This window comes from Tilletiaria anomala (assembly GCF_000711695.1).
Source record: "Tilletiaria anomala UBC 951 chromosome Unknown K437scaffold_17, whole genome shotgun sequence".
In the NCBI taxonomy this organism is placed as follows: domain Eukaryota; kingdom Fungi; phylum Basidiomycota; class Exobasidiomycetes; order Georgefischeriales; family Tilletiariaceae; genus Tilletiaria; species Tilletiaria anomala.
Genome location: NW_013547005.1, coordinates 171,265 through 196,537, shown reverse-complemented (window position 1 = coordinate 196,537; position 25,273 = coordinate 171,265). Strand labels below are relative to the sequence as shown.

Sequence of the window (25,273 nt, the reverse complement as noted above, 5' to 3'; positions counted from 1 at the left end):
TCGCATGTGTCTCAAGGGCAATGCCATCCATTCTCAAGCTGCATTGCTGCTGATCTGAGCATGTAATGAGTACACCTGTTCACGGACATTATAGAAGTTTTGCCCGATGTTGCCTTCAATGACGATTCTACCTTGGCCTGCCTTTTGGACTGTGGTTGCAGAGCAACTGTCGGTGCTGCCTGGCTTAAGACCACACACCAACAGGCCCTCGCCGGCAAAGTCGGCCGGCATTCCCATCTTGCCTGCCAGATGCGACTTAAGGCCCGAAAGTCTTAGGTCACCGACGAAGATAGTGGGTAGGATTGTCTTGCTCGCAACCCTGACGGGTTCTTCCGGCGAAGCTTTAAACTCGCCCGGCTCCTCTCCCTCAGCCCCTTCTTCAATTTGAGCACCTTCGTCTGACCTTCCAGCTGATGCTGTCTGCTGTTCGACACTGTTGAGCGTAGGGAGAGAGCTCTCTTCGCTGATCTTAAAGACAGATCTCAAGTAAGCAATCTCAAAGTCTTCAAATTGGCTGAGCCGGATGCTCTTCATCAAGTTGTCGCCAAGGTTGACGGTGAGTGCCACTGTCGACTCTCCGATGGACACTGAGAAGCCAAGAAGCGGCGCCCAGAGCTCCTTCGACATGGCCTTGACGGACTGCAAAGAGCTGCGCATGTCTCGACGTGTGGCTGCATCCCCGTCAACCATGATGAGTCTTCGCGGGAGCAATTGCGGAAGGACAGTCTTCAGCGCTCGACCATCGTTGAGACCCTCCATCTCGACAAAAGCAAGGTGACATTGCAAATGAAGCTGGACCTTGTCGACGACAAATTTAGATGGCTGGCCGTCTTGAGTTCCCTTTTGGGCCCATGCCCGGTTGCGCTGGGCCTCCAGCGCTTCTTCATCCGCTTTTCCTTCGGCCTGGTTTGCCTCGAGCTCATTCTTCTTGCTCAACCAGCGATTGACATCGATCGTCTCCCCATAAGCGTCGATGCGCCGCTTCTTGTCAACGAATGGGAACATCCTGTACCTGACACCTGCCTCAGCAGCTCCATCTCCTTCGCCTTTATCAGGCCTGGAGCCGAAGAAGGACGTCACTTTCGACGCATCACCCTTCAAGTAGATATCGAAGGAGACCTCAGCCGAAAGACTGTCGCCCATGGCGCCGCGATCAACCGCGCCGCTAACTTCAAATGCCGAGTCAAAGTCTCGCTTGCGACCAAGGCCACCGGCTCCTCCTGAAGCACCACGAGTCGCGCTCGGCAAAGCCCCGAATTCATCGTTGCCGAAATTCTCGTCAGCGTCCGAGTCGTCGTCTGAGTCTTCATCTTCATCAGCCTCAAGTCGTCTCCGGGAGCGGGCGGCCAGCGCGCGTCGCTGTGCAGCCTTAGTTTTTGCTGCTTGGAGGGCATCCTCGTACACTTTGAGCTCCTCTTCATTCAGCGAGATTTTTCTCTGGATCTCCAATTCATGTGATTCTATCGCAGAGTCTCCTGTCAGTTCTGATGTCTTGATGACCTGACCGACTTTTCCCCTTCCCAGCTTGGCAGCTGGTTGCTGGCGCTTGTGCCATTCGTTCCAAAGCCATCGTGTCAAGCTGCCGGGCTCGCCGCGTTGCGTTAGGAGGATGACATCCTGCGGGTTCTGCGAGAACGTAGCAACGAGTTTGCGGGCGGGACCACAGGTGAGCGATGGCGGTACGGCCAGGACGACACGTGCCTGCCCAGGAGGAATGGCATTATTCATAGCCTCAAGGGAAGAGAAAATGCGTAGGTACCTGTATCATGAGAGGGGGCAGTGTCAGAACCGGTCAAAGGACTAACACAAGCTTTGCGACAACTCACTTGAAATCTAAAGGTGCTGCGGGACCTTCCTTCTGCATTCGCTCCCTAGCTCTCCGATCATTCCCTTTCCGTTGCGTATTGTTCTTGAGTCCTGGATCACCATCTTGCCCTTCGACGCCTTCCGCTTCTGCATTCGCGCCCGCACCAGTGGCGACAGTCGCCCATTCGCGAGTCATCCATTCCATGAGCGTCCTAGCACGCTCGATCACTTCTGAGCCCGTGTGACTGACCAGACAAAGCGGGAAACGAGCATGACTGTAGGCGTAAGCCCAGTGTTGATCAAGCAGGACGAGCAGTTCCAGGAGCCTGGCGGATGGATCGATGGGGAATAAAACGGAGGCACCTGCTTGTAATGTACGATGAACGATGTCGAGAATAGCTGCATCGCGGTCTTTGCGCCTGATGTTGGTTATGAGGCCTCGCTGGACGGACGTGATCATGAGATCTGCCCGTCGCAGTGCTTCTGCAGATGAACCTGATCCCCCAACGGAACCGCTTTGACCACTCGCGCCAGTGTTTGACCCCACGCCGCCAGAAGTGGACAAGAGTGCGCTGCCGTCCAGGTGCCGTTCACGATTGTGGTTCCACTCCATGGCGATGACGATCGTTCCTTGACTTGGACTTCGAAGCTTCCATACCGTACCTCCGAGCGAGTGACCCGCGTTATATGCAGTTAGAGTCAGGCCCGCAAGATTGCCGTGCGAGAAATGGTATGGCTGCAGGTATCTTAGGGTGGAAATGGAATCGAATGTCTGCTCAACTTGCTCGACTGTCGGCACGCGTCGGCGGACGGTCGATGTGGCAAGGGATTGACGTAGAGTCAAAAGCTTGGAACCATCAGCATCGAGGAGGTATGCAAGTGCCTTGTCTGCAGATGATTTGATCGCCGCTTCCTCCACTTCCTCATCTGGCTCTGCCATCCCTCCTGCCGCGCCAAGTGCCGAGAGATGCGACCCGTCTTCGAGAAAAGGGAATGCGCCACCCGGATGCAAGGCGCTAAGGGGCGTCCGTGGTGGCTTTGAGGTGAGTGGGGCCTCCGGTCGCTCATTGGAACCCATTGCGGTTGCCTGATCATTCTCTTTTGCATGAATTTTACCCGCGTCAATCTCAGCAGCGAGCCGCATTTCGAGATCAACATCCGTCGCATCGCGAAGGCACTGAACCATTTCCAGCACAGTAAGTCTACCCATAGTCTGGGTCGGTAAGGTTGCAAAGATGGGACAGGTCAGTCCATAGTGGCTTCGAGCCCATGCTAAAGAGCCGAGATGAGCGAGAGTTGAGTGGGAAAGGAGAACCAAGTCGATCGATGCTCCGATGCGAGATAGAACAGTGTCGAGCGAGGAAGATTGAAGATCTGGCGAGGTGACCTTGCCCTCCCAGATGTCTTGCTCGCCCTCTTCGGATCCTTCATCTACTTCCATGCGCTTTGCTTGACCATCTCTCAGAGAGTTCGGAGACGCCTTAGGGAAACTGAAGTCTTCCGTTCCCCCACAGTCAATGAGAACCTTGATATCATCCAGCTCGAGCAAGTAGGCGAGTGCCTGGGGCCGCTCAATTTCGGGCCCATTACCGATCTTGACGGTCGCCCCACTGGAACCCTCGCATCTTTGGTTATCCCTCGCATTTCCCTTAACTCTGTGGTCATTTAAGGGCGAGGGAGCGTACGGCACACTCAGCGGTGTGAACGTGATCATCTAGTCTGAGGATCGCCTCGCTGAGCAAGTTACTCCTAGAGCACGTTGTTATATCTTGCAGAGCCCGCTAAGCGACCCCAGTGTCCGGCAGACAGCCTCACCAAGGGCCAGGAACCTGAACACCTTCTCTCTTGTAGTCAAACCGGAAATGGAGAGAACGGCTCACGTATTGGGACGAGTTGGAAGTTGGTTGATTTCAAACAGAGGACGAACGTAATGCACAGCAAAACTGAAGGATGATCAGAATGGTGTGGTCTCCGTTGCGCGTCAGTGGGATTGTGAGACTTCATCGTATGCTTCTTCACCCACTCATCCATCGACCATTCTCCATCAGGCATCCCCATCTTCTTTGGCCTCTTCGAAACACTTCAACATCCCAGTGACCCCGTATAGCAGATCCGTTGCTGTATCAGGAGAAGTGCCCAAGTGCTGAGCTGCCGTCGAGCTTTTTTGGGAGGGACTTGAACTCGATTGAGGGGCTCTTCAGGGGGCGCATCCAGGGTCCATTTAGCCAAGTGAAAGCTCTTCAACTGCGCAATCCATCAATACCCAACTTGCCGACAGTATTGATCAGAGTAAGCTCAGACCTAATACAAGGCCTTGCCCATCTGGCCACGCTCCTTCTCAAGATGAGGTTTATTTCGAAAGGTAAGCATGCTACCATTCCTCCCTACACTGTCTCCAATTTCTGACACCTGACTGCTATATTCCTCCGCGCCCGCTGTACAGGTGGCATTTGGACGAATGTCGAGGATGAAATCCTCAAATCCGCCATCAGCAAGTATGGGAAGAATGTGAGTTACACCGACGCATCTGCCTTCAAGACACTGCGAAGACTGACATACGTCCGTTGGTCACCTGCTAGCAATGGGCTCGAATCTCTTCTCTACTGGTGCGCAAGACCCCCAAGCAATGCAAGGCAAGGTGGACAGAATGGCTCGATCCGGCGATTAAAAAGACCGACTGGTCAAAAGAGGAAGATGAAAAACTTTTGCACATGGCCAAGCTTATGCCAACGCAATGGCGGACCATCGCTCCAATCGTTGGGCGCACCGCCAATCAGTGCCTTGAACGATACCAAAAGCTTCTCGATGAAGCGGAAGCACGCGACAGAGCAGAGGGAGAAGGTCGCGATGCTGGACCTTCATCGTTGGGCTTGACGGGTGATGGATCAGGCGGTGCCGCACCCACTGCAGACGATGTGCGTCGGCTGCGGCCCGGCGAGCGCGATCCGGACCCAGAAACGAAGCCGGCTCGACCCGATCCAATAGATATGGACGAGGATGAGAAGGAGATGCTGAGCGAAGCGAGAGCTAGGCTTGCGAACACTCAAGGAAAGAAGGCAAAGCGCAAGGCGAGGGAGAAGGCATTGGAAGATGCCAGGCGATTGGCAATGCTTCAAAAGCGCAGAGAGCTCAAGGCTGCAGGTATCATGTGAGAAATTGACGCAGAAGAAAAGCACTCTTGAATCAGAATTTTGATACAATGCTCTTCCGTCCCACAGTGTGCGACCTAAACCGCCAAAGAAGGGGATGGACTACAATGCCGACATTCCGTTCGAGAAGCAGCCCGCTATTGGCTTCTTCGATACCTCAGAGGAGCAGTCTCGTTCTTACAAAGCACCCATCGGCAAGACTGTAACGCAGCTCAACCGCGCAGAGCGGCCTTCCGACGACGAAGGCGGGAAGAAGAAGCGAGAGCGGGAAGCACAAGAAAGGGCACAAAAGACAGGCAAAGACTCTTTTGCCGGCCAAAAGGAGGAGCAGATCAGGAAGTTGAAAGAGGCAGAGCAGATCAGCAAGCGGCGGAAGCTCAATCTACCAGCTGCACAAGTGGGTGACTCGGAACTGGAAGAAATTGTCAAATTAGGCCAAGCAGGCGATCGCGCGAGAGACCTCGTTGCTGATGGCAGTGAGACCAGTGAGGGCCTCTTGGGTGACTACTCTGCCCTCGAACGAGCCAAGCAAGCGCGGACCCCGCGGACAGCGCCTGAAGAAGACGTCGTCATGCGCGAAGCACGGAATCTGCGTAACATGACCACTGCACAGACTCCGCTGTTAGGTGACGCCAATGCCATACTGCTGCAGGGTACCGGTCACGAAGGCGCAGCTCCCCGAGCTTCTGTCATTCAGACCCCCAATCCGCTTCTCACACCTGCTCAGCGTGCCGCTCGAGGCATCTTACCTGGACAGACTCCCCTGATGACCCGGGACGGAGTCCTTGCGACACCGTACACAGGTGCCGGCAGCGTTGCTACCACAGGTGCAAGTGTTGTTGGCCAGACGCCGATGCGCACCCCCTTCCGCGACAGCCTCGGCGTCAACGCAGAGGACGGCATGAGCGCTGTAGGTGAGACGCCACGCGAGCTTAAACAAGCACGTGCTGCGCTCAAGCGGCAGTTGCAGCTGGGTTTAGCCAGCCTTCCAGCTCCAAAAAACGAATTCGACATTCAGCTGGAAGACGACTCGGTCTATCAAGAAGGTGACGAAGGCAATGCATATGGCGCCACACAGGGGCCCGCAAGTGAAGAAGATGCAGCAGCGCGGGATGCACGCATCGCAGCTCGGGCAGAGGAAGAGCGGCAAAAGGCGCTTGCTAGGCGCTCGCAAGCTGTCCAAAGGGGCTTGCCGCGACCCGCAAACGTCGACGCTGCCGCTTTGCAGACTATGCTCGCTGCTATTCCAACCGACGCGAGCTTCGATGACCGTGCACAGAGGCTTATTCAATCAGAGATGATCAAGATTCTTCATCATGATTCTCTCATGCATCCAGTACCAGGCACGGTTCAGGCTGGCGCATACAAGGGCCCACCGATTCTTTCGCATTTATCCGATGAGTCTCTCGCAAATGCAAAGGCGCTCATTCAGAATGAGCTCGCCTCTGCAGTTGGGTTCCCCGGCGCCAACGAAGCTATGCTACAGCGCCTCACCGTATCTCTGGCGGACGAAAATGGGCAGCTGGAAGCACTCGAACAAGTCCTTAAGCAAGAACGGGACTCGATGGTTTGGCACGCACCAATCGGCATGTGGGTCTCCAAGACAGATCTCAGCACTACAGACGTCCTGAAGGGCAAACAAGCGCTGTTGGAGAAGGACAGAGACCGCATGTCGCAGATGTCAGCATCTGCCGCGAAGGAAGAAAAGAAGCTTGGGAAGATTCTCGGAGGGTATCAAGTCAGGTCAAGCAATATACAGGAAAAAATAAAGGGAGGCTCCAGCGCCCTTTCCGAGGCGCTATTCACACGCAATGCCTTTGAGCACCTCGCTGCTGGCGAAGAGATTGCGGTGCAGGAGAGAATATCACGACTCGAACAAGAGGTTCGCGGCTTGGAGGCCAAGAACAATTTTGCTCAAGGCCGATTCCGCGAACTCGACGATGACCGGCGCATTCTTCGAGAAGTAATTGAGGAGCTGCAGGTGCAGATTGACATGCGCCAAGCCGAGCGGGCTGTCGATCTATTGGAAGAGGACGCAGCCTGAGTGAATGCCTTCAAACTTGGACGATGTGAAGATACATATGCGTAAAATGCTTGCAAGATGTTCATGTGTATGATCTATGCTTTCATTCTTATCGATGCTTGATGGGCTTTGTGCGGATCTTGCTGTCTTTATGGTACTGCCCCTTGCGCTTTCTGGCCGCATGCTTAGACGCATTCTTAGCAGCCTTGCGGTGCAAGGCTGCTTCTGGGTTCGTGATGCCCTCCAAGAGCTGCGCTGTCTTACGCTCCTTGCGCTTCTCCAAGGCCTTTTGACGAACGCTGCTGAAGACAGTCGCGTACTTGCTGCTGCCAACCTTTTCGCGAAGCTGGTCCTGCAAAAACTCTGCGGCTGCTCGTACTGCCACTGCAAGTGCGGATTCAAAACGAATAAATAAATATAAAAATCTAACGATTCGAAGGCCGCGTCAGAGCTAAAGGAAAAGGTTGCTCACGGGCATGTTCATCATCTCCTGTCATGAAGATCGTTTCGTCCAAAAAGCGATTGAGTGGGTTGAGGATATGAGGGAGGAAGGGCGACAATCGATCTTCTGAGAACGTCGTGGCGACTGATTGAAAACTCTTGAGTAGACAGATAATCTGTCGCGACATGACCACCTGCAAGCAACGTCGTCGTCAGGATAACGTAGGATAGGGGACATTCACCTAGCGTAGCGTACCTTATCGGCACCAAAGCGTGACCACGCCGTCACTCGAGAGCGCAGCGTAAATGAGAGTCGGCTAAACCACCAAGACAAGGGTGACGCCCGAGTGCCATCTCCGTCTCCCTCAGACGCACTTTCGTCGTCGTCATTGCCACCTTCTTCCACACTGTTCGGCTCACTCATGTCCTGGACCACGTTGACGTCTTGCTGGAGCAGCAAGGCAGACGCCACGAGGCACCGCTGAAGCTGTAAAGAGAGTTGCTCGGTGAGCTCCTCGGAAACGACAGCTTTCACGATGCGATGCGTGGCAAAAACGACATGCTGCTGCTCCGTAATTTTGCCCGTGGAATCTGTCTCGGACTCGCGTGCCGAATCCAGAACATCCCCTAGCAGACTGGACGCAGAGATGGATAGTCGACGGTCCACACTGAGAAGATCCGCCAGAATTGCAACCCATAAGTCAGATCCGCCCAGCTCAAGCAACGATGGAAGCCTGATCTCGTGGACGCCGGCTGCAGTCCGCAACAGCAACATTGCCTCGGCCGACGCGTCGGCAGAGTCGCCAGAGCTGTGCGATGCAGCAGCGAGCGACGAGATCGCCTTCTTCGCCAGATCCACAGCCTCGCTGAGCCATTGCGGCTCTCCTTCCGTGGAAACGACTGCTTCCGACGCAATCGTGTACATCTGCATGCCGACCTTGCAGAGACCAGGCTTTTCTGACTTGTCTGCCCAGCCTCTGATTAGCATCATGTTGCGTTCTGCCGTTGTACTGTCGGAGGCTCTGAGCAGTGTCCGTAGTAGATTGCGGGCCTGAGATCGGCATTGCTCCGAATCATCGTTGGCAACGCTCATGACAAGTCCCACGAAGAGGGTGTCTGAGAACGTCTGCAGAGCACCTCTGTCAAACTTGGCGATGATCGCTCTCAATAGCTCGAGAACGGAGAGCCGCCCACTCTCAAAGGTGTAAGTGAGATTGCTTGCGAGGAAGGACAGTTGATTGCGAAGCCGGCCTTTGCCTTGAGGATAATCGAGCATGAACTGGAGGTAGAGGGAGCGGCATACCTCCCGCACTTGCGCGCTCTGGCTTGTGATCATGACGTTAGCAATCTTGTCCATCACGTCGTACACGGCTGGTGACATGATGCGATTTGACAGCAGCACGCGCAGCAGAGTGAAAAGGCTAGATTGCACACTAGGCTCTTCGATGTCGGACCGCATCCATTCGAGTAGCAGGCCAATGTCCTTTTCCGGCAGCTTCGCATCCCTGATCTCGCGGAGTAACGCTGAGACGACTTTGAGCGCGCTCTGTGACAGCTCCGAATGCAATCCACCATTGCGTTGCATAATGTCCATCAGCTGCTTGGTGAGCAAGCCTGAGCCTGTCCGCACTGCAGGTAGATCGGTTTTAACCAGCTCGATCATTGTTTTCAGGCTTGCGGAGACAACAGTGGAATCTTGCGCATGGAGAACGTTTCCAACCGGTCCTACTAGTGCATTCAAACGGGAGACCTCTTCGTCACTGTGCAAATCAAACTTGGCCTTCTTCAGCCCGATGAGCAGAAGATCGAGGCCAAGGATGACGAAGTGGTGAACGCGGTGCGAGAACGTATTCGAAGACGCCGAGTTGTCGCCTTCCACATCCTTGCGCTTGCGGAGCACGAGCGGCACGAGAGCGGCAATAGATGGCTCGCTTTCTTTTGACCCACCCTTGACCAAAGCGGATCTCTGCGCAATGAGGGCGTGGCAAAGCGATAGAAGCTCTGAATTGCTTATTTCCCTGTTGAAAGACAGCCCGGCCCCAAGTCTTCGGAAGACCTGGTCGAGGCTCGTCGAGACGGCAGGCAATTCCTGAGCCATCACATCTTGCAACGCTGCGAAAAGGTCCCTTAGAGTAGGTGAACCCCCCAGCCGGGCAAGATGCTCTACCGTGTCCAAGCTTTTGCACTGCTTCATCTCACGCGCCTTGAGCTTGCCTGTGGCAGTGATGCGGTCCTCTGCGACTTGACCAAAAAGGTCTTGCAGTGCTATTTCTGACGCGTCTTTCATGAAGGTTGAATCCAAGCACACCTCTTCGGGCTGATTCGCCGCTTGCACAAGCATGGCATGCAGCACGAATGCCAGCACCGCCTTTTGGCTTGTCCGTGTTAACGTTCGGCGCAGCTCTTGCAGAGCAATGTTCAGCGAAGTGGGCCCTAAAGCTGACTGGACCTTCAGGAGCATCTCACGGCCCAAGTCCCGTGTTTCTTGAGCTTTTGCCTTGAGGACGTTCGCAAGAGCCCTAAAAAGCTGAAACACAAACCCTCGTTGATCCCTTGCAGGTAGCCTTCTGACCACAAAGACAACACCCATAGCGATTGGAAGACGGACGTGATCGTCTGCATTGTCATCTTTGTTCAGGTGGCTAAGGAGCGTGGGAATGAGCGATGTTTTGACAGCTGAAAGGGTGCTACTCGTCGTGTTGCTGTCATCTGCTTCGATTGTGTCAACGCCCAAGTCGAAGTCGAAGTTTTCCAAGATAGACAAGACAGCGCGCACGCTTGGCTTTTCCTCAACACTGCGATCCTTGACTTGGCGGAGGTATCTCGATAGAAGGGCGTTGTACGCTCCCCATCGAAGGTTTCGCGCAAGACATCCAACACAACGTATCGCCTCAGTGACCAGGTTGTGATCAAGTCCATTTTTGATACCCTCTGAAAGAATCTGCTCCGTCAGAGGAAGCAGATATTCCTGAATGGCACCATTTGGAAACAAGCGCTGCTGAGCCTGTTCGGCTAGTCGGTGCACAGCACGTATACGGCGATGAAGTTGAATGTGATAGACATTCTCGAAGAAGCTTGCCTCTTCATCGCCTGCCGCAAGAAGAGGACGCAGGTCTTTGAGATTCTGCATGTGCGAGCTGTCCGCCACGGCAGTGGATAAGAGACGTGCGCCCTCACGCCTGACCAGTTCGGATGGCGATCGCAAAGCACGCTTAATAGAGGGCAGCACGTAGGCCGAGAAGAGCTGACGAGCTTGAGAAGTGCCATCTTGGGAGGCGAAGAAAGTTTTGATGAACAGGGCAAACAAATGAGATGATTGACTGCGAATCGCGAGCTCATCTGGATCCTGCAAGAAGAACGCCAAGTTGCTGAGCAGCAGTTGCAGCTCAAAGATATGCAGCCCTGACATGGCCACTGAGCTGATGGCGTCAAACCCGCTCAAGCGCCGTTCGAAATCTGGCTCCTCGATGCGGCGTGGATGATAGGCATTGATGGCGGACAGCCAACCTGATACCCTGTGGATAGGAGCCTGCATCTCTGCCCACCTGGAAAGCAAGTGGCTCAGCTCTTTGCGTAAATTCGCTTCACGCGATGATGCCATTTGATCGCAGACGAATGCCAGGAATGATCCAGCAGGCGCCACCGCCCCATCTGAAACAGCTTGAGGAACGCGGTCAAGAAGCTCAGAGAGGATCCGCAGTACCTTCTCCTTCACGCCTTCATTCCCTCGGAGAGCACCGCGAGCGTAGAGTGCAACCAGAGAGTCGAAGAGCAAACGGGCATCGGACTCGTCTCCGCTGAAGTCGCGAGAAAGTGTGACGAGAACGCCGATCATCCTTCGAAGCAGATAGCCCCTGTTGACTCCGTCAATGCTGCCACGATGACACCACTGAGCAGCATTCCCGATGAAGGAAGACGATAAGGAGGACAAAAGTCGGACCGCTTTCGAATCGGTAGCTGGCGAGTTGTCATCCGTAGATTCACTGTTCGCAAGATGTGCGACGTTCTCGACGACAGCGACGATCCTGTCTGTCACCGGATCCTTGATGTTCTCGGAAGAGAGACAAGCGAAGAGCGACGGAAGAAGTTCGGGGTTGAAATCAAGCCAGTCGAGCAGGGTTGCGTCCCTGGACCAGGTCACGAAAAGCTCTTGCAATGCTGATGGTGCTTCGACACTGTCTTTCTGCATTGAATATAGTCGTGGACTTACAAGTTCCTTGAATATGATCGGACGGAAAGTACCCCAGAGAAACTTCTGTGCTGGGATCTGGAAGACCTCATTGAGGCGTTTCAATGCATCCTGTCGAATCTCACGACTGCGCGTGCCTTCGCTCCCAGGGTGAACACCTGCAAATCGGTTAGCATGAATGGCGATGTTGAGCAACACGCGCATTACGCGATCCCAGGCCGGACCGATACGAAAGCCTAGATGTTTGATGACCTGTTCGAGAAAGGCGAGGAAGCCGCGCTGCTGCTTTGCCGTCGCACTCGGGGCGGTCTGGCTTGGCTCAAACTCTAGCGACTGTTCGTCTGGTGACTCATCCAAGGATGCGAGCATGAGGTCAAACAGTGCTTTGAGCTCCTCAGCATGAGATCGAGCCAGCGAGACTAGCATTGCGGTGCGGACCGAGTTGGTGCGGGCCTTGGTAGACATCATCTGCCCATAGAAAAGATGAATGATGAGAGGTAGGAGTGTCGCACGATGCGAAGGCTGTACAGAGCCGGTGTCCGGCGTGAGATCGAAGTTGGTCAGCTCATCTCGCTGCTTGGATTGTTCGAGGAAATTGGTGAGCGTCTCTTGGTAGCTGATGTGCGAAGGATCTTTCCAAGTGAGAATGCACTGGAGAGCAAGGCGCTGAACTTGTGTATCGCGCGATGCACACAGGGCGAGAAAGGTGGCGTACAGGTCGCTGCTGCGATGAAGCGATTTGGGGTTATGGAGCTTGGCAAAGACCTTGAGGAACGCGGAGAGTCTCTCTTGCCTGTCTCTTGCGCAGAGATCAGAGCTTGAGCCAACGTCATCCCTGAGGTTCCCTTGGACCAATTCGTCTTTTGATTTCAGAAATAGCGAAATGAAATGTGCGTTATGTTTTTGGACTTGGGCTGGAATGTCCGCTGTGAGGTGCAGCAGCTGCAGCTTGTAATTAACGACGCTGAGGCGTTCAATGGCAGTAGCACTGCTGCGCGACGAGGCGACAGAGGGTTGCAGGGCGTCGGTGCACACTTCGAGGATCTCACTATGCCGATTGTCGAGCACTGGGTCTGTCCAGGTTTTCTCGGTGTACGCGGCATGCAACTGGGGCAAGCTCACCGGTATGAGTCGAAGATCTGCAATACGCGCACCGAGTACTGCCTGCGACGATTCAGACACTTGAGATAGCTCTTCAGGCGCATCGATCGTGCTGGAGTTGAAATGAAATTCCAGCTCTGCGAAGCCGCAGGTCCAGACAAGTTCTGGGAACCTTTGCGCGACATCAACCAGCGCTGCGATACTCTCGCCCCAGATTGGCTTGAAGTTGAGCTTTAGCGAAGAGACAATCACATCAATGATGATACGCGCTCGAAGCTCTTGTACATCCGCTGGAGTGCCTTCCTGATCGCCGCCTTCGCTTAGCAGGGAGCGGCCGAGTGCACGTGTCTTGATGGTGCGATTTCGGACAGTTGCAACGGCGAGCGGAATAGCTTCGATGTCGCGCACCTCTTCCAGCGTCTTGTTGATTGCAATGTAGTCTCCGCGATTTGTGCTGCATGTCAGGAGCAGGTCTAACGCGGCATGGCGAAGCTGCGTGTCTTGAGACATAATGAAGGGCCGCAGAGCCTCGAACGTGACAACGGCAGTGAAAGAAGAAGGTAGGGCCACTCCATGCCCTGCCATTGCACCTGCTAGCCGACGGATGCTGGATAGAAGCATACTGCGGCTTGGTGAGTCAAGCGTGAGAAGGGAGAAGACAATTGGAAGATAGTCAGGGTTTCCGCGGACAGCGACAAGCGCTGAGATGCGCTTGCTGCTTGCACCTCCAAACTCGAGTCGTTCGACACCTTGGGCTAGAGAATCGAGAGTAGTACGTAGCGGTTCAACAAACAGGGGCTGAGTTGTGGCTGCCGCGACCATAAGAGCAACCAATGCTTCGAGCTGCGTGATGACTTCTGGATCGTGTCGAGCGAGCAGCGGAGCAAATCGCGCAGCATCGAGCAGATCGGCGAGTTCGGTCTCAGCAAGGGATGTGGAACGTTGAAGGACTTCCTTCCCCAGTTGCATCATCGCTTTAATGTGCTTCGAAACGGACCTCATGAATTGCGCGGAAGCTGGCGAAGGTGCTTGACCAACGAGATCGTCCAGCTGTCCCCGATCCTTGAGCATGGCGAGCAGATGGAACGTTCTCGCTGCCATTACTGAGGCGCTTGCGGCTGAGCTCGATAGACAAGTGGTGATGTGCTTCAGAACGCTCGGCAGCGCAAATTGCTTGAAACCGCTCCAATCAACAGTTGGTTGGGCGAGTGCAGCAATGATAGCATTGAAGGATTTGTAAGAAGGCACTTCTGCGTCCGCTTTGGTCAATATCCCGTACGCATCGCTCTTAGAGGCGGTCTCGGCCGCAGAGATGCTGTTGAGAAAGCGTGGGACAGCGCTGAGTTGATCTTGCATCCGTCCAATGGGGATGAGTAGGGCAATGAACGCGATGAGCGTGGTGTGCAGCTGTATTGTTTGGCTGCCGCTACTGTCTACGTGCCGACGATCCAGAAGAGTCAGAAGAGAGGCGAGTGGCGGAAGGAGTGCAAATAGCGAAGTCTTCTTGGCGTCTGTATTTGCGTGAATGTGAGCGATGCCGCGCATTGAAGGGCAATGCAAGAAGAGTAAAGTCAGCGATTGTAGGGAAGCAGCATGGACAAGTATTGCGTGGCCGCTCACCTTCAATTCGAGAGCCTTTGCGGACGCCCACGCATATGCTCAAAAGCGCCATATCTTCCCGGAGCTGTTCCTCTGCATTTTGCTTCTCGACATCATCATCATCGACGTCCATTTCAACTTGGCCGGTTTCCTCAGCGTATGGCCGCAAGCCTTGCTTAACGAGCCCAAGAATTAAATGCAGCACATCCCCGAAATGCGCCGCTTTGCTATAGTGCACGAGATTTGTGAGCAGCAGGCGGCCAACGAGCGAGCGCGCCTTTTCCAAAGTGCTGATACGGCTCGAGTCAAGCTTTGAGCTTGATCGCGACTCGTCACGTTGCAGGAGCGCAGAGAGGATGGTCGGTGTGTCGCCATGCAGATGGTGGTCGGTGGACTATTGAACATGGAAATAACGACAGGCGCAAGGAATAGCATCAGGTTTATTTCCATAAAACTCTAGCTCAATCATGTCAACGCACCTTGCATGCCTCAGACCAAGCGCCAGCAATGCCGCGTGCGAACATGACACAATGCCGTTGAGCCTTCTCCGCCGCTTTGACCGTCAAGGCGCCCGCTGCGTTCCCAGCGCCGGCTTTCTGCACAGTCGCGGCGCGTTGTAGCACGTCGGCTAGATCGTGTAGCATGAGCAGCGCCAGCTCGCGTGCTCTTGTCGGAACCGAGACCGAATTCTGGCTTAAGGGTGAGGGTTGAGCTTGGCCCTTGCTATTGACGTGCAAAGAAACAGATGTCCGGACGAGATGCGCAAGGGCTTCGGCGGCAAAGCGTTGTACATGTGGCGATACTCTGCGAAATGCTGGGTTCGCCTTCTTGTGCGGTGGGAGTCCAGTCTCCACGGGGACGGAAGCATCATCTGTAGACTCGACAAAGGTGGACTCTGGCTGGGCAGATGATTCATAGTGTGCTTCTTCTTGCGGGTCATGTGTTCCATCATCTGGCTCTTGATTGCAGATTGCCACTTCTTCTTCGTCATTCCCATCTTCAGCGCCGTCGATATCATCGTCATCCAAAGAAGCTACTGTCCCAGTCTCTTGATACCCAATAAGACCTCTGAAGATCTCCCAAATATCTGCTCTCGTACTTTCCGCCTCTTTCCCATCGCCGAGTGCCCATGGTGCCAGCACCTTGAGCAGACCCGTAGCACTTGCGAAGGCTTTTTCGACAAGGTCGGCAGCAAGCACCTCGTCTCCATCCGTCCAAGATCGGTTGCACTCGCCGGCGATGCGTAGGACAGCGCGAAGTGAGCGCGCAAAGACTGGTGCAAACTCTATACCTCCCCCCAGATCCGCAGCTAGGCGTGGTAAAAGGTCAAGTGCGGGCTCATAAGCATGCTGTGCACCGCTCGAGACCGCAGCTACCCCTGCATTGGCACTGGCATGAGTAGGACCGTGCGCTGGCGAAAGTAGGCCAATCAGCGCATCGACGAGCTCATCGCGATGGTGAAGTAGTAGCGGTAGGGATTGTGCTTTCGGCAATGCTATGCGCAAAAAGTTGACGAAGGGGCTCGAGAGGTTGAGTTCCCTCCAAGTTGCAAGTGCAGTACCAAACTGGGTGGTATAAAGCGAATCTGTGTGATCTTGCTCTGTAAGATTGTCCAAGTCCAAGCGCCTCCGTTTGACGGCGGAATGGCCCTGTGATTGATTAGAATAGGAGTTGTAGAATTCTCCGTTGAGGGGGTCCAAGCCGGCGGCGAGTTTGCTAGATGAGCTTGTTAACCTATCGAGCTGGACATTCGCGAGACGATCATTGAAAGATTTGTATCGGAATGAGCTGACTTTGTGCTCTGCTTCGTGTTTGCTTCTCCTTTTCTTGTCGCTGTTCGACTTAGATGCTGCAGAGAGCTTGGCAGCCTTGGAGGCCGGCTTTGACTTTGTCTTTGCCTTTGAGGATATTGAAGAGGCGGAAGAGCTGGAGGCGAGCTTTGCAGCACGAGCCTCGCGCTCGAGAGCAAGCTGCTTTTTGAATGCGGCCTCCCGCGTCTTCTTCTTCATCTTCCCTTCAGCAGCCATGTTGAACCCGGCGGCCAGCGCTACTGTTTCCAATCCTTGCCCTCTTCAAGGTTCAACCTCTCGTAAGCAGCTATACTATATGCCAAGGGGGTATGGTATATTTGTGCTCAAGGTAGAAATGTGCGAGCTCGCTCTGCGGTGCGGTGAGAGAAGCCAGATAGCGCACGCGAAATCGCATGTATGGAATGCTTTCGGTGCAACAAATTTTCTGGCAACACACTGGCCCGCGTCCCGAATTCCGCGTGCCGCGTTTGTACTTGTGGTCGCACTGTGTGTACCTCGAGGTGAGCAATGAAGTATGTGCTGTGCAAACAACGAGAACGCCGGCCTACATGTGAAAGGCATCTTCCAAAGGGTTCGATGCCGACGTCCTCCTTGAACGTCTGGCACGAATGCTGGCTTGACATCTTCGAGGCGTTGGGGAGTCTCTTTAACCACCTCTCTAGATGTTCATTGCCTTTGTCGTACCGAGCAACTACTAAAATGCTAAAGAACCACCAGGTCTCGTTCAATATGCTGTCCGACTCGAACAAGGAGACGAAGAACTCCTCAAAGAGCTCTTCCGGAAAGTATTCTGGGCATCCTCAACACGCAGCTGCCACTTCCAAAGGATCGGGTTCCAACCGTGCCAGACAGCAGATGGGATCTGAACAAGCTCGCTCTCTCTCGTCAGAGTCGGATACATCAACTGAGAGTGAATCAGAGACGGACGAGACGGAGGATGAAGATGGCGAGCAAGTCACTGCGGATGTCGATGCGGCGATCCTCAGGACGCTAGCAAAGATCAGGCGAAAAGATGGTGATATCTATAATGCTGATAAGAAGATTTTTGATGGTGCGTCTCCATCCATGACCTGATAAGATACATGCCAAGATGAAGCTGATGTGGTGCTGCGTCTGTCGTGACGTTCGCTCGCACGCTAGACGAGCGAGCAAAGTTGGCTTCCATACCTGCACCCACAACTCTGGCCCACAAGCCAACCTCCTCAAACAAGAAAATAACTCTGCAAGACTACCAGCGATCGCGGATCCAAGAAGCCCTCGCCTCCGACGCTTCCGGTGATGCCGCTGCGCGTGCACTTGCAGAGGCGACCACAAATCCTACTCGTCTAGGGCACCATGTTGACTACGATTCGAGCGGTGCGCCGAGAACATATGCGCAGGAAGAAGAGGATCTGAGGCGCGAAGTCTTGGCCGCTTTTCACGGAGATGTAGAAGATGATGAAGGCGGCGACGACGATGGTGGGGGCGTCTTTCAAAAACGAGGCGGCGGTGTTGGTGACGACGATGAAGATGGGACCTCATACCGAAGCTATATACTCCGGGCGCTTGGCGGTGATGAGGACGCTGTGCGAGATGTGCTCCGTGAGCGTGCTGAAGCGGTGGCGAAGGAGGGTATCATCCTTGCAGGGAACGATGGCGACGAGAGTGCTGTAGGGTCCAACAAAGAGACGGGGCAGAAGAAGGAGGGGGAGAAGGGGAAAGAAAAGGCGAGGAAGAACGGAAAGGCACAGGAAGAAGCAGATCACGAATTTCTCATGAACTACATTCTCAATCGCGGCTGGCTCGAGAACGACGACGCCTCTGTCCCTGCGCGCAAGCGAAAATCCAAGTCTGGCGACAAGAATTCGGAAGTAGCACAAGCGCACGACGAGCGGGACTGGGACGCGGAAGCAGCAGACCTCGAATCAGAAGCGTCCTTCGATTCGCGCGCGTCTGCCTTCGAGACGGCCTACAATTTCCGCTACGAGGCGCTCGAATCTGGCGCCGCATCAGGGACCATCCCGACCTTCTCGCGTGACGCCGCTGCAGTGGGGAGCGTTCGCCGCGATGAGAAGCGCGAGAAGCGGAAGGAAAAGCGCGAGGAGCGTCGTAAGAGGAAGGATACGGAGAAGGCAGAGAAGATGAAGATGCTTGAAAAGGCGAAGGAGAGGAAGACCCGCGAGATCATGGAGAAGCTCAAGAAGCTAAAGGAGGCTACTGGCAGCGATGGTGAGCGCCTGGCTTTTATCGCATGGAAACTGGCTTTCTATCTTGGGGCGCTGATGTAAGCTCCAACACTGTTTTCCAGCTGTTGGCTTTGAGGACCTTGACCTTGAGGCTGAGTTTGACCCTTCAGCACATGATCGCGCAATGGAGGCAGCATTCAACGACGATTACTACGCCGAGGAAGATATGCAGTTCAATTCAGATGGCAAGCCGATCTGGAACGACGATATTGACATCGGGGATATCGACGGAGAAGAGGAAGGGCCATACGATTCGGAGCAGGCTGTAGGCGCAGTCTGGGGCGCCGATGATGAGGACGGGCGCATAGAGATGGATGCGGATTTCCTCGAAGGAAAAAACGGTGGCGAGCAAGCCCCTGACACTTCGAAACTGTCTAAGAAGGAACGCAAAAAGCTAAAGAAAAAGGAGAAAAAGCGGCAGCAACAGTCGGGTGATCAAGCTGACAGTGGGGTGATCGATGAAGCTGAGATGGATGCTGAGAATGCTGCAAAGCAGCAAGAGGATGAGAGGCAGGCATTGCGCAAATTGCCGCCTGCAGAGCGAAAGAAAAAAGTTTCCGAGATGCTGGACGAGTATTACAGCATGGACTATGAGGACATGGTGAGTAGCTTTAATCCGAACTACAACTGGAGGCGCAGTAACTCTGACTCCCGTTCGATATTTCTGCTTGTAGATTGGTGACCTTCCCACGCGGTTCAAGTATGTCCAAGTTCCCAAATCCAATTATGGTCTTTCGCCTGTAGAGATTCTACTTGCGGACGACAATCAGCTCAACAATGTCGTAGGAATCAAGCAAATCCAGCCGTACAGGCGCGGAAGCAAGCGACCGGCCGACTTGGGGCGCAGGTTGAGGGAATTTAGAAAAGACTTCAATACCGGCCTCGGGCCGTCTGGCTCTGCACACGGGAGGCATACACACGGCCAAGGCTCAGAGCACCGTGCGCAGCAACATGCAGGGAAGAGCGGCGACGGGCAGGAGCAAGGAAAGACGAAGCGAGCAGGGAAGAAGGAGAGGCAGAAGCTCAAGCGTGCCGGTGATGGTGATGGAGCTGGCGGAGAAGGGGCCACAGCTGGCGCCACTGAGCAGGAGGAGCGGCAGGCAAAGCGACCCAAGCTGAAGAACGATGCCTGAATGTAGTGAAGAAGCCATGCATGCCGGGCATTCCAGTTTCACGATGAGAAGAGTTTAAGAGCGGACCGCCCCTTTTGAAGAAATGTAAAGCCTACACAGTACATGACTAGATTATTCCTACGCATCTGAACCTTCTCACTGCCGCGACTCAATGCTCGAACGGGCCAAAGGCATGAGCGCACCCCCACTCCTTTTTGCCCGTGCATTCACAGCTCCACCTTGCTGGCCGTCTTGCTAACGCCTTCGCCAAAAATTTCGCTACCCCACTCGGCCAGGTGCGCAAAGACGTGCAGGCCCTTGGCGCGGATAGTGTGGTACTGCGCTGTAAGTAAAAGAGAGAGCGGGTCTTGCTCGCTCGATTGCCAGTACCACTGGATGTAGCGGGATCGGAGGAGAATATGCAGGGAGGCATCAGTATGATCTCTGTGCTATCGGGCCGGATTGAGGTTCGAGCGAAAATTGCGCCCTATGCAGGAGACTCACCGCAATCTCAAAGACAACAATAGCAATGATGGCAATCACTACGGTCATGCCAGCCATCATGAGCACGAAGAACCGCATGAGGTCATCCTTATCCTTCTGCTCCCTCTTTTCGCGCTCCTCGGCGCTCAAAGCGGCACGTGCAAACATTGAAAGCTGCCGGTCACTCGCTTCATCGTTGCCCGTGCCACTCGCGCGAAGCGCACGCGCCTGAGAGACTGCACGCTGCTTCTGCAGCTGCCCGAAAAGGCGCATGGCGTTGGTGCGTGCATCATTCGCATTCGGCGCCGGCGCAGTGGAGGACGAGTCGGCACCGCCAGGCGCGCTGACGTAGGAAGGGTAGAGTGTCTCGCACCACACTTCGATGCGGCTGAGCTCGACACTCCAGCGCACAAAGTACGGGTCGTCGGGCGAGAGGCGCGCATGCATGCTCCGCGCATAGCGCCGGAAGGTCCAAGCCACATCGCGCGGGTTTGTTGCCCGCAGAATGAGCTGCACCGCCTGGCTTTTGCGGATCTTGACGTTCTTCTTCAGAACGTTCGGGTTGGCGAACATCAGCTCGAGCGTCGCGATAGCCATGACTTGCGGGATGGCGCAGAAGTTGAACACTGACTGCTCGCGCAGGACGGCGAGGTAGTCAAGCGACTGGGTCGCGTGCGAAAGCGCGTCGAGCAGCATGGCGCTCAATACATTCATGCTTCGTTGCCCCAGCTCGCCTGCCTTGGCCCTGTAGACGTTGGACCCTGGCGATGTCTCCTCAATCCCGTCCGCTACAGCCGCCTGCGACGCGAACCCACATTCGGGCGCAGCCCAGCATTCTTTGGGCCAGAAGAAGCGGCCTTGCTCGCAGTCCTCTGCGTAATCTCGGATGATGTTGGTCTTTTGCAGGAACAGTCCCATGTGGTTGGATAGGATCAGCTGCTCTCCGAGCCAAGGGCGCTCCATCCCTGATGCGCTAAACAGGCGCGAAAGGCCCTCGCCAACGAGGCCTGCGACAAAGTGACAGTACAGATCGTAGTCCTGCCAGCGCACAACGCAAAGAGAGTTGTCGCTTGAAGAGGAGGCTTCAATGTATGATGCCATCCCTGCGCCCATCTTGGCCGTCATGTCGGAGATGACAATGCGATAGCTGTGGGCGATGTAAGTTGGTCAGTCGTCCGGGAAGGTGCACCGAGGCTTTTAAGTGAGCACTCACTTTTCGTCCAACAGCTGAAATTCGGCAATGACCTTGTCAAACTCGACAAGCAGCTGTCTGTCCTTCTCGTTGGGACCGCTCTCTGTAAAATTCCATCCCGGCACCTCAAGCTTTTTGTAAAAGGATGTGAGCAAGGGGATCTTCTTGTCCGCCGGGATGGTCATGTCATCCTCAATCGTGTCGAGCGCTCGGAGAATGAGGTAGTAGAGGCAAATCTGCGAGTACATTCAAGAAATAAACAAAAGGCAATCAAATTGTAGGAGGGTCAGGGAGAGAAGGTGGAATGGAATGATCACCCACAACTCTGCTGAGCTCCCCTTTGAGCTCCTTGATGACCGCAGCGAAACTACGGCTGGTCAAGTCTAAGAACTTCCAGCATTCGCGCATCTGCTGGCGATCCCATCCCGACTCTTTCGGGTTGAGCTTAATGTCATTGAGCGGGTCGCGCCAGATCTTGTAATGTACGAGCGACCGGAACTCGCCCGGACGGGTAAGGGCGAGGAGGACTAGGTCGAAGACGCCCATGGTGCCAGCGCTGGATATGCCGCTGTTCAGGAATAACTTCGGAGGCAGGGTTGGAACTGTACTTATCTGCTCCCTTTAGTGCAGCTGTGTTTGGCCGAGAAATCTGCTTCTGGACGGGATCGACCTTTGGCTTCTACCGTACAAACCCTGTTGAGGGACGACGAGGAGGATTCTATAGATTGATTCAGATTCGAAGGTTGGTTGCAAGCTCCACATATCGCACACCTTCGGGTGCAGCACTGGAGCAGTCTGAACTCTACGCTCAGATTGCCGACGTTCTCCTTCAAGTTTCAAGATCATCTTCTTTTGGAAGAGGTCCATGATCGTCCATGGATCACAAGCCAATTGCATGTGCTGGTCCAGAAGAGAACGCAGCTGGTCTGTTGGTACCGAGAGCACCTGACAGAGCGATTCTCCAGCGAGGCGATTAGCCGAGGGTTACTACATTACACACTGCCTTCGCACGTCAAGACCATTTTCGACTTGACGTTCACCATGGCTTTGCGGTGAACTAACCTATGACTAAGCTCAGATCATCGCTGCCTTGGCGCTGAGAACGTGCCTGCTCTCGAGCTTTGGGCTACACGCGTTACAGTGACGGTTGCAATGAGCCAACAGTACCGCCAAAGGTAGTGAAGCAAGTCAAGCAGTGCCATTAGTATCGAACCCTTTTCCTTCGCCTCGCGCTGAGTCCATCGCCTTTTGCTCGCGGTCGGACGCGCACAAGTTCCAACAGTAAGAGGAATGGCAACAGAAGCCGTCGGTCTACCCTGACATTTTCCCGATCCATCAAGGGACAAGCGACACTGCGAGTCAACGCCGTCTACATCATCACAGCTATCAAGCAACCGGCACACTGCAGCAGCGCAGCAAAGCCCACCTGTCGTAAGCACGCCTCTCGACGTCGACTTTCAGCCGGAAGAGGTGTCTCTGCCCATGTCCATTGATCCACAAGCCATCGAGGATTTCAGAACAAAGGTTTTGCAACTGATCTACAACACTCGTACTGCTTGATCGTTTAATCGCGCGGCTTCTGAAACCGTAACATAGCATTCTCTCCCTGATGTTCCACGGCCCATTGCAATATGCCTCTTTTGCTGTCTTGACGGCTTTAGAATAGTCTTGTCTGCCAAGGTGCCCATGTGCCGCCATTAATGGGAACCCTTTCCGTTGATGGCCCGCTCGGGATGCCATAAGGGCGGCTTGTCGCCGTTCGGGACGTGGCCGAGCGACCCTTCCCACCTGATTCTGATCTCCCTAAGAGTGTTCCTGATCTGGCATTTTCTGCTCTGCCTCGAATCGGCGCTCGTGGTGAAAGCAAAGGCAATATTTACCGCCAGCTCGATCAGCACATTCGCGACGATCAGCCCGAAAACGACAGGCGACGCAAAGAGGGCAGTCGCGATGCTGCGCGCGCGCTCGGCAAGTGCGACAAGCGCCGTGGCGAGCAGCAGGTGCGGCACAGGCCGCTCGGCGGGTATCGGCTCAAAGGGCGCCTTGGCGCCCAGTGCGATGGCTGCGCGCATACCGGATGAGAAGCCGTCCTCGTGGAAGCCGTACTTAAGCCATGCGCCAGCAAAGTAGAGTCCCATGCTGCCTTGTAGCTTCTCCACCTCTGCTTGGAAGTGCACCGAGTCAGACGTGTAGATGGGGTGCTCATACGCTTGCTCCCTGACGATCAGGTGCTTCGCCGGGTACGAAGGGCCGGGTGGTGGGTTGAGCGTGACAAGTACAGGTCCATGCTTCTCGCTCGGCAGCGATTGCAGCAGGTTCATCCAGTATGTTAGCGTCACGCGGTCCAAATCAACGCCGCCATCCTGCTCTTCGGCGAGAAAGTTCCATGCTGACCAGGCTGCGCGCCGCACAGGCATGAGCTAAAGCAAAGGCGGAAGATAAAGGTCTCGTAAGCGCAAGCTCGAATCTTGGGGAGGAAGTGAATCAATCGCAAGTTCACCCGTTCATCGCTGTGCAGCACGGTCTTGTTTTTACTGAACTTGAACTGCTCCAAGGCTGTACGCAGCGGCTCGCCACCGTCCAGCGCTGCATCTAAAATTCCCAAGCTGATGTCCGCATGAGTCGCGAAAACGATCTTGTCGAATCGATGCTCCTGACCGTCGGCAGTGACGAATGTCCACTCCCTCGTATTTCCATCCATGAACTTCTTTGCGCTCCCGGGCTGCACTGCGCCAGATTGGCCCGTGTGCAGCCTGCCTGGCGGCAGTTTGGACAGAATGCGCTGGATGTACTCGCTCGAGCCTCCACGGATGGTGAGCCATTGTGGACGGTTCAGGATCTGCAGGAGATGGTGGTTGTGCATGAAGCGCAGAAGAGTCACCGCTGGGAACATCTGCAGAGCCGTTCCGGGTGGTGTGGACCAGATGCAGGCGGTCATGGGCTGGATGACGGGGCGAACTGGAGTTCAGACAGCCGGGACCGAAAGGAAAATGTCCACAAATATTGCTTACGATGAGATAGTTCTTCCTAAAGCTATCGCTGTATCCCCTAGCGTCCAACCACTCGCAAATGCTCTCTTCCCTCTCGGTCTGCCCTTTTTGTCGTTTCTTGTTCGAGTCAAGACGCAAGGTGACGAGGGCCTCATGGTTGAAGCGGATAATCTCCCAGACCATGCGCCAATGCGATGGGTCGAAGAGGCTCGTGAATTGGCAGAACAGCGCCGAAGGAGACCCGCCGGCCCACTCGAATGCGCCGCGCTCGGGCAAAAGAGCATCTTCGTCGTCGTCACCGTCGCTAGCACCCCGTTGGTTATTGCGATTCGCCCACACCGCCTGACCGGCATTTGTTATCGTGGGCAAGGAAGAGCCGAAGGATGGGATGGGCGGGAAGGAGCGCGGCAGCCGTGGCACAGACGAGCGGGAGACAGAGAAGCTCATGTCTGAGTCGAGGATGTCCACGCCTTGCAACCGCAAGAAGCGGAGGAAGTTGGGGTAGGTCACCTCATTGAAGACGATGAATCCAGTGTCGACCGGCGTAGACTGGAGGTTCGGCTTTGCCTGGCTCGAAGGGGTGCCCGAAGTGGCAGCATCCTGGGGATGATCTGGTACCTTCGTCAGAGACAAGGGCGAAGATGCATGCTGCGGCGGGTCAAAGTGGACCGTGTTGGTGTGTCCGCCTACACGGTCATCCGCCTCGAACAGATGCACCTCGTGGTCCGAGTACTCGTTCAGCAGCCACGTTGTGCTCAGGCCGGAGACGCCTGATCCGACGACCGCGATGCGCATCCCGCAGAGATCACGAGCGATTGGGCGACTGATGGACGGCCTTGCAGCGTTGCTGAGGTAGCCGGTAGAGCCTCAATGGTGGATGCCCTGATGATCGAGATGTGTCAATCCTCATCACGAACGAGTATGCACTAGCTACCCCTCAATTAGACTTTCGGGGGCCTCTAATCTAAAACATGGGGTTTTCAACATTGTTACGGGGTATACCGTTGCAAAGCTACCGGAAACAAAAATGAGGCTTGACCGTTTGACTAAAAAGGTATTTACAACTTGAGCCCAACACGTCCCCTTGCTGTGGCGCCCCAGTACCCTAACACCTTAATTTGGGGAGTTTTTCGTTGCGTCGTCTAAATTGGG

At 54.8% G+C, this 25,273-nt stretch overlaps 6 protein-coding genes across 6 annotated transcripts; 2 read left to right on the top strand and 4 right to left on the bottom strand.

Moving 5' to 3' along the window:
- Positions 1-23: 23 nt before the first annotated feature.
- On the bottom strand, positions 24-3,700 carry K437DRAFT_254952 (uncharacterized protein). Its single transcript, XM_013389239.1, has 2 exons — positions 1,827-3,700; positions 24-1,759 (listed from the first exon to the last, which is right to left on the bottom strand). The coding sequence occupies exons 1-2, from the start codon at positions 3,518-3,520 to the stop codon at positions 34-36; spliced, it is 3,420 nt and encodes a 1,139-aa protein (XP_013244693.1). The 5' UTR covers positions 3,521-3,700; the 3' UTR covers positions 24-33.
- Positions 3,701-3,856: 156 nt separating this feature from the next.
- Positions 3,857-7,103, top strand: K437DRAFT_273005 (uncharacterized protein). The gene is made up of 4 exons (XM_013389238.1): positions 3,857-4,168; positions 4,250-4,314; positions 4,386-4,954; positions 5,025-7,103. The coding sequence occupies exons 1-4, from the start codon at positions 4,150-4,152 to the stop codon at positions 6,997-6,999; spliced, it is 2,628 nt and encodes an 875-aa protein (XP_013244692.1). The 5' UTR covers positions 3,857-4,149; the 3' UTR covers positions 7,000-7,103.
- K437DRAFT_233377 (uncharacterized protein) lies at positions 6,714-16,397 on the bottom strand. The gene is made up of 5 exons (XM_013389237.1): positions 14,788-16,397; positions 14,330-14,702; positions 7,676-14,220; positions 7,451-7,613; positions 6,714-7,362 (listed from the first exon to the last, which is right to left on the bottom strand). Exons 1-5 carry the CDS (start codon positions 16,333-16,335, stop codon positions 7,088-7,090), a joined length of 8,904 nt encoding a protein of 2,967 aa, XP_013244691.1. The 5' UTR covers positions 16,336-16,397; the 3' UTR covers positions 6,714-7,087.
- Positions 16,398-16,848: 451 nt separating this feature from the next.
- K437DRAFT_261834 (Krr1-domain-containing protein) lies at positions 16,849-19,477 on the top strand (the record flags this gene model as incomplete). The annotated part of the gene is made up of 4 exons (XM_013389236.1): positions 16,849-17,170; positions 17,260-18,327; positions 18,407-18,945; positions 19,019-19,477. 4 exons carry the CDS (start codon positions 16,849-16,851, stop codon positions 19,475-19,477), a joined length of 2,388 nt encoding a protein of 795 aa, XP_013244690.1.
- Positions 19,478-19,539: 62 nt separating this feature from the next.
- K437DRAFT_254947 (putative farnesyl-diphosphate farnesyltransferase) lies at positions 19,540-21,839 on the bottom strand. The gene is made up of 4 exons (XM_013389235.1): positions 21,453-21,839; positions 21,153-21,367; positions 19,961-21,086; positions 19,540-19,848 (listed from the first exon to the last, which is right to left on the bottom strand). Exons 1-4 carry the CDS (start codon positions 21,675-21,677, stop codon positions 19,684-19,686), a joined length of 1,731 nt encoding a protein of 576 aa, XP_013244689.1. The 5' UTR covers positions 21,678-21,839; the 3' UTR covers positions 19,540-19,683.
- A 791-nt stretch (positions 21,840-22,630) lies between these two features.
- K437DRAFT_254946 (FAD/NAD(P)-binding domain-containing protein) lies at positions 22,631-24,994 on the bottom strand. Its single transcript, XM_013389234.1, has 3 exons — positions 24,143-24,994; positions 23,632-24,072; positions 22,631-23,551 (listed from the first exon to the last, which is right to left on the bottom strand). Exons 1-3 carry the CDS (start codon positions 24,914-24,916, stop codon positions 22,829-22,831), a joined length of 1,938 nt encoding a protein of 645 aa, XP_013244688.1. The 5' UTR covers positions 24,917-24,994; the 3' UTR covers positions 22,631-22,828.
- Positions 24,995-25,273: the final 279 nt, after the last annotated feature.

Excerpts from the sequence above, each read along its gene's own strand:
- K437DRAFT_254952 (XM_013389239.1), bottom strand. The coding sequence starts at position 3,520 with ATGATCACGTTCACACCGCTGAGTGTGCCGTACGCTCCCTCGCCCTTA. Across the intron at positions 1,760-1,826 it reads GCAGCACCTTTAGATTTCAA|GTACCTACGCATTTTCTCTT; the intron begins GTGAGTTGTCGC and ends CTCATGATACAG.
- K437DRAFT_273005 (XM_013389238.1), top strand. Across the intron at positions 4,315-4,385 it reads TCAGCAAGTATGGGAAGAAT|CAATGGGCTCGAATCTCTTC; the intron begins GTGAGTTACACC and ends GTCACCTGCTAG. Across the intron at positions 4,955-5,024 it reads CTCAAGGCTGCAGGTATCAT|TGTGCGACCTAAACCGCCAA; the intron begins GTGAGAAATTGA and ends TCCGTCCCACAG.
- K437DRAFT_233377 (XM_013389237.1), bottom strand. The coding sequence starts at position 16,335 with ATGGCTGCTGAAGGGAAGATGAAGAAGAAGACGCGGGAGGCCGCATTC. Across the intron at positions 14,703-14,787 it reads CTTGGTCTGAGGCATGCAAG|TCCACCGACCACCATCTGCA; the intron begins GTGCGTTGACAT and ends CATGTTCAATAG. Across the intron at positions 7,614-7,675 it reads CACGCTTTGGTGCCGATAAG|GTGGTCATGTCGCGACAGAT; the intron begins GTACGCTACGCT and ends CGTTGCTTGCAG.
- K437DRAFT_254947 (XM_013389235.1), bottom strand. The coding sequence starts at position 21,677 with ATGGGCGTCTTCGACCTAGTCCTCCTCGCCCTTACCCGTCCGGGCGAG. Across the intron at positions 21,368-21,452 it reads AAGGGGAGCTCAGCAGAGTT|ATTTGCCTCTACTACCTCAT; the intron begins GTGGGTGATCAT and ends ATGTACTCGCAG. Across the intron at positions 19,849-19,960 it reads TTGTTGTCTTTGAGATTGCG|TGGTACTGGCAATCGAGCGA; the intron begins GTGAGTCTCCTG and ends CGCTACATCCAG.
- K437DRAFT_254946 (XM_013389234.1), bottom strand. The coding sequence starts at position 24,916 with ATGCGCATCGCGGTCGTCGGATCAGGCGTCTCCGGCCTGAGCACAACG. Across the intron at positions 24,073-24,142 it reads TTAGGAAGAACTATCTCATC|CCCATGACCGCCTGCATCTG; the intron begins GTAAGCAATATT and ends CCCGTCATCCAG. Across the intron at positions 23,552-23,631 it reads TGCTGCACAGCGATGAACGG|CTCATGCCTGTGCGGCGCGC; the intron begins GTGAACTTGCGA and ends CCTTTGCTTTAG.